The sequence below is a fragment of the Xenopus laevis genome, chromosome 3L, assembly GCF_017654675.1.
Source record: "Xenopus laevis strain J_2021 chromosome 3L, Xenopus_laevis_v10.1, whole genome shotgun sequence".
In the NCBI taxonomy this organism is placed as follows: Eukaryota; Metazoa; Chordata; class Amphibia; order Anura; family Pipidae; genus Xenopus; species Xenopus laevis.
Window position 1 is genome coordinate 160,823,469 of NC_054375.1, and position 6,906 is coordinate 160,830,374.

Sequence of the window (6,906 nt, forward strand, 5' to 3'; positions counted from 1 at the left end):
TTAAACTGAGAAATACTGTATATCAGTGATCCCCAACCAGTAGCTCGTGAGTAACATGTTGCTCTCCAACCCCTTGGATGTTGCTCTCAGTGTCCTCAAAGCATGTGCTTATTTTTTAATTCCAGGCTTGGAAGCAAGTTTTAATTACATAAAAACTAAGCATAGGGTCAAGTAGAGCCCCTTGTAGGCTGCCAACATAGGGGCTACCAAATGGCTAATCACAGCCCTAATTTGGCACCCCAAGGGACTTTTTCATGCTTGTGTTGCTCCCCAACTATTTTTACATTTGAATGAGGCTCATGAGTTAAAAAGGTTGGGGACCCCTGCTGTATATAATAGTTCCCTTAACGTCTTCAACCAATATAATAGTTCAGCATTGCTTTTGCTCAATTGCTTATTTGTCTATGTTGCAGATTCATCATCAGCTTCTCAATTTTACCTTCTCTTGTGAAAAGCATTTTTTATAATTGCCAACAATCCAGCCTGAAAGAAAAAAAATGCTCCCCTCCCTTTCTTTTGTGATAATCGCTTTCAATACCTAAAGAATCTTCCATTTGACACAAAGGATTGTCAGCTCCTGTGTGCATTCCACCAGCTCATCTGAATTTTACACCGTAACTATAATTTTGCTAATCCCTTCCATATCCATACAAATATAATTAACATACTACATGAATATTTCCACTATCAGTAAGCTCCAATTTGCAAATGTTGAGTAATCTGCAGTATAGTGTGACAAGGAGATCATCAAATAATTAATTTATAATTGGAAAATATTTACATAAATCAGAAAATAAATAAAAATAAATCAACATTTTATACAGTAATAAACAGTAATTATTTGTTAATAATACATTTAATAAATGTTCTGGAACAAGGGTGAAGTATCTGTAACGTACGGTATCCCAAAATACAGAGCACTCCAGGGTCCTGGTTACAGCTCACACTTCTGCCAATAACAACCACCTTTTGCTTCAGAAGGAGCCCTCCACTACTCAGATGCCACCAGGTTGTCAAGTGAGAACCAAGGGGGAAGTTCTGGGCAGACAAGGGAACCTTAACATATACAGTAAGAACAGGGAACCGAGAGTGTAGATGTAGAAAAGGCCAGATCAGTACCAGTGCAGTACAGAATCAAGATCCAGGAAAGTAGTCAGGATGAACAGGCCGGGGTCAAAACCAATCAGTAACACTGTACAGAGTTAGGATCCAGAAGAGAGGTCCAACAGGCAAGGGTTGGGATACAGCAAAGTTCAAAAACAGGCAGAGGTCAGGAACAGTAAATCAAATGAAGATCACACCCATGTATATTTAGACCAACTACAACACCAATAACAAGAAACACAATGGCAACAGTAGGTATTATTATACTGTGCAGTTAATTTATTTTCCTCTCCAGACAATGAATGAGAAGAACCAGACGTCGGTCAGTGAGATTGTTCTCTTGGGATTTCAGAATCTCCACAACTTCAAGATTCCCCTGTTCTCTCTGTTCCTTCTGATTTACATTATGACAGTTTGGGAGAACGTCCTCATCATAGTGTTGGTGTCCTCCAGCCGGAACCTCCAGTCCCCCATGTACTTCTTTCTCCAACAACTGTCTGTGTCTGATCTACTGGAATCCACAAGTATTGTCCCCATCCTACTTCAAACAGTAATAAATGAAGGAGCCCCAGTGTCCATTGTTGGGTGCATTACTCAGTTGTATTTCTTTTGCAGTTTAGAAGCTTTTGAGTGTTTGCTTCTAGCAGTAATGTCCTATGACAGATATGTGGCCATCTGTATCCCACTGAGTTACTCTTCTATAATGTCCCACAGGGTTTGTGTTACATTAATTCTAATATCATTGGTTCTTGGCTTTGGCATTACAATGATTTCAGTGAATCTAATAGGGACACTACAGTTCTGTCACCAAAATATTATTAATCATTTCTTCTGTGATTTCTTTCCTCTTCTAGAACTTTCCTGCTCAGACACTTTCTTAGTACAATTAGAAGCAATTATAGTTACTATCCCTGTGGTTATTTGCCCCTTTATACTGATCACTGTATCATATATGTGTATTGCCCATGCAATCCTAAAGATAGTGTCCAATACTGGGAGACAAAAAGCCTTCTCCACCTGCAGCTCCCACTTGGCTGTGGTCTCCATATTTTATGGGACTCTCATTGCTATTTATGTGGCTCCATCCAGAAACCAATCACAGACCATGAGCAAAGTTCTGTCTCTTTTATACACCATATTGATTCCTATGCTTAACCCGCTTATTTACAGCCTGAGAAACAAAGACATGAATGATGCCCTTAAGAACCTATAAGTAAATGGAATATAATGTTTGAATTAAGAGGGATAAACACCTTCCACACAGGCAGACTTGAGACATTTATGTGAATTACTCCCATTGACTTAATGTGGTGCAATATGTTTGTTTCTGACCAAAAATCCTTGCTAGCGCCAAACTGTCTGCCTAACTAATAAAAGCAAAGTCCTTTAATACACAGTCTGTTTATCTTCAGCGCTCTTTAGGGTACTGTCCCTTTAACCAGGATACTCACAAATCCTCTTTGGATACTTCAGAGTCTCTCCAGGTGAGTCCAGCACAGTCAGACATACAGTGAGACTAGCAGCCCCTTTGGATGCTCAGATAGGAATCTCCTGCTGGTTGTTCCTCCAGTCTGGATTCCTCTCACACTCTCTGTCTCTCCAGACACAGTATGTGGCTTCCCTGTGCCAGTCTGATCCAAATGAATGTGGTGCAGCCTCTCAGCTCTCTGGTCCCACCAGCAGCTCTCTGGCCTCTTTCTCTGTCTCTATGCCAGGGTCTCTTCTTTTGCCAGTCTCTGTGACTTCCTTTTCCTGCCAGCCACTCACTAGCTGCTGTGTCACTTCCTGTTGCACTGAGATCACTTACTAGCTGGTTGCTAGGTAACAGCTTACAGCTTCTGCCCTTACAGGGATAAGTGCAAAGGTTTTGCACCGATTCCCTACACAACTCTTCTCCAGTGTGAACATCCCCAACTTGGCCAGTCTTTCCTCATAGCTAAGATTTTCCCTTTACCAGCTTAGTTGCCCTTCTCTGTCCCCTCTCTAATACAATAATGTCCTGTTTGAGTGATGGAGACCAAAACTGTAGGGCATATTCTAGATGGGGCCTTACCAGTGCTCTATACAGTGGGACCCCCTCCTCCCGTGACTCTCTGCCCCATTTAATACAAGTCAAGACCTTATTTGCCCTTGATGCTGCTGACTGGCATTACTTGCTACAGACAAGTTTATTATCTACAAGGACTCCAAGCTCCGTCTCCATTATGGATTTGCCTAGTGCAGTCCCATTAAGGGTATAAGTGGATATTGTTACATCCCAGGTGCAGGACTTTACATTTATCAACATTGAATCTCATTTGCCACTTAGCTGCCCAGATTGCCAGTTAGTCAAGATCCTGTTGCAAGTGCCACATCCTGGATGGAATTAATTGGGCTGATAGTTTTGTCTCATCTGCAAACACTGATACATTACTTACAATCCCCTCCCCTAAGTCATTAATGAACAAGTTAAATAAAAGTGGCCCCAATACTGAGCCCTGAGGGACCCCACTAAGAACCTTACTCCAAGTAGAGAATGTCCCATTAACAACCACCCTCTGTACCCAATCCTGTAGCCCACATGTGTCAAACTCAAGGCCTGTGGGCCATGACCCTAAACACTCGGATAGATGTTTACCCTACCTTCTTTTGCCTATAGAGAGGTACCCCAAGATTCTATGTATTTTTCACCTTTTCAATTACTTTATGGAAGACAACTTAGGGGTATCCTTGAGGTAATTCATGAAAACTGGGTAAGTGATGAGCATAGTCCTCAGAGTTTCATTGACTACATTGATTGTCCAAAATGTCAGAAATGGCACAGCAAAATTTAGCTGATGCTCAGTCCAATCAAAGTACCTGGCATAACAAACATTCAAGGGAACATTTAAACCAGGGGAGTGGTCCTACTTTTACTTCCCAGTCAGCAGAATAAACTAATGGCTCAGTGGCAGGGTCCTTTTTAGATTTTGAGACAAGTGGATCCTGTAGAGTATGAAATTCAGATTCCAGGTGGAAGGAATGAAAAGATTTATCTTGTAAATCTCATAAGAAAGTGGAAGGAAAATACTTTCTTGATGGTGTTGCAGGAATGTTCACCTCATATGGCTGAAGAAGCATATCAGAGACTGGACATAGAAAGCTCTGAAGCCTGTAAAATTAATATATCTTCTGAGCTAAATTTAGATCAACAAACAGAACTGTGCAAGTTATTAGACAAGTACAGTGATATTTTTGTGACAACACCAGGTAGAACCAATCTTCTTGAGCATGTCATTGATACGTGTGATGCAAAACCTATTCATCAGCAACCCTATAGGACACCTGAATAATACAAACAAATTATAAAGCAAGAAGTAATGCAGATGTTAGAGCTTGATGTAATTGAACCTTCTGTAAATAATTGGTGTTTACCAGTAGTATTGGTTCTGATGATGTGGTGATATTTAGCCCAGATTGGCAAAGTCATCTGCGACATCTAGATACTGTTGTGTCTCTCATAAAATCGGCTGTTCTTACAATTAACCCGAAAAAGTGGGCTCTAGTTTTTACAGAAACTAGATATTTTTGTTATATTCTAGGAAATGGCAAAGTAAAAACTGACAAAACCAAAATCAAAGCCATTGCTGAGATTCTTCCACCAAAAACAAAGAAAGAGGTACGTTCTTTCCTAGGTTTGGTTAGTTAATATTTGAGATTCCTGTCAAATTTCTCTGAAATTGTTGCTCCGTTAACTGATCTCACTAAAAAGAATTGCAAAGAACAAGTTATATGGAGTCCACAATGTGAAGAAGCTTTTCAGAAGCTTAAAGTCATGTCATGTACTGAACATGTTCTCAAGAGTCCTAATTTTGATTATAGATTTATAGAACAAACTGATGCATCTGACAAAGGTTTAGGTGTTTTACTGAGTCAAGAAATTGATGGGAAGGATCACCCTGTTCTCTACATAATATTCCCTAGAGAAACTAGCTATAGTGTCATTGAAAAAGTGTTTAGCAATAAAGTGGGCACTAGAGTCATAAAGATGTTACCTACTAGGTCAAGAGTTTTCCTTAGTGACTGATCGCAACCTACTTATATGGATAAACAGAATGAAGGATAAGAATGCAAGAGTTACAAGATGGCACCTTGCAATCCAACAATTTAGATTTACAGTTCACCACCTGCTGGGTAGTCAACATCACAATGCTGACTATTTATTCAGATATGGCGCATGGAACTGAAAAGGAGGAATAAGTCTCTCTTGGAGGAAACTCATGTTCATATCAGTATCAATAAGTTGTTTTGATTATTTTTGAAGAACTTTGAATTTCATTTTTTTGTTAATGTTAATAAACGTTGCTGGCCAGTAATCTGTGTAAATCGCTGTGTGTATAATTAATGTAAATACTTTGTTTAGGTGGAAACTAGTTTTGGTTACCAAACTGAGGCCTACTCAAGCATGTGGCTCAGCTGTGCTGACAGTATATGTAAATGGTCATAAAACAATTGTATATTGAAAGCTGTGTTTGTTAGATGTTAATACATAAGCGTGTGCATGGAAAGCTTTACTTTATAATAGTGCAACTGATTGTACAAAGGTTCATGAAGTTCTTACCTAGGGCTCTCAGAGAAGCCACAGTTGGGGTATAAATGACTATTTATAGGGTAGATGCTGATCACATGGTGTCAGCATAGGGCAGTCTGGAAGCTATAAAAGGCTGCAGGCTGAAATCATTGGGAGTCTGTGTTAAGCCTTTGTGAGAGGTAGTTCTGGAGGTTCAGGTGTGTGCTTCCAGGATTACTGCTGACCCCCTGCTGGTGAAAGTGTATACGGCATCTTTGAGCATTGTTGTCTGCATCTTTTTAACCCTTCCAATACCGTACAATATACGTTCTGTAGAAAAGTCTCTTGAAAATGTAGATTCTACATTCTGCAGCATTGAAAGGTTCCATTCCTTCTCATTCCCCATCCCCTAGGCCAGTGATCCCCAACCAGTAGCTCGTGAGTAACATGTTGCTCTCCAACCCCTTGGATGTTGCTCCCAGTGGCATCAAAGCAGGTGCTTATTTTTGAATTCCAGGCTTGGAGGCAAGTTTTAGTTGCATAAAAACCAGTTGTACTGCCAAACAGAGCCTCAATGTAGGTTGACAATCCACATAGGGGCTACTAAATGACCAATCACAGCATTTATTTGGCACGCCAAGAACATTTTTCATGCTAGTGTTGCTCCCCAACTCCTTTTACTTCTGAATGTTGCTCATGGGTTCTAAAGGTTGGGGATCCCTGCCCTAGGCAATGAGCCTAGATGGGGCATGAGTGGCCTCTAAGGTGCGATCGCCAGGAGGCCCCAAAGGCAGCAGCAAACACGTGCAATGGACAAGTTCTACTGCTGCCTACACTTCCTGACCTGCTAGCTCCGTCCACTTACCGGATCCAATGAAGACAATGGTGCCATCTCTTCCTCTGCCCTCCTGGACAATCATGAGCCTGCTACCTCCAGGTTAGTGCCTCCCCCACACACACTCTTATTTTAGCAACTTCCCACTTACACACTTACACATACAATTTTGGGGGATCAGGGGGGTCACACACATTCACAGCACTCACACATGCTTGAAAACATACACAACATGTAATTTGCCAATTGTACACACACTCACTTAAACTATTTTGTGTCTTTTTTATCACATTATCTGTTTTTTTCCTTGAAAAAAACTGTTTTCTTGACATTGCGAATAGAGGATTCACTAACTAAACTGCACAATACCTTTTGTATGTTATTTCAGTGATTATATTGCAATTTTGGTGATTTTTGTGCATTTTTAGCTATTAAATTG

The 6,906-nt window shown here is 40.5% G+C and overlaps 1 protein-coding gene across 1 annotated transcript; it reads left to right on the forward strand.

Annotated features, from left to right (window-relative positions):
* Positions 1-1,014: 1,014 nt before the first annotated feature.
* On the forward strand, positions 1,015-2,317 carry LOC108710548 (olfactory receptor 5G3). Its single transcript, XM_041585533.1, has one exon. The coding sequence runs from the start codon at positions 1,403-1,405 to the stop codon at positions 2,315-2,317; it is 915 nt and encodes a 304-aa protein (XP_041441467.1). The 5' UTR covers positions 1,015-1,402.
* Positions 2,318-6,906: the final 4,589 nt, after the last annotated feature.

What these genes read in the sequence shown, in the direction of transcription:
- LOC108710548 (XM_041585533.1), top strand. Translation starts at nt 1,403, where the DNA reads ATGAATGAGAAGAACCAGACGTCGGTCAGTGAGATTGTTCTCTTGGGA.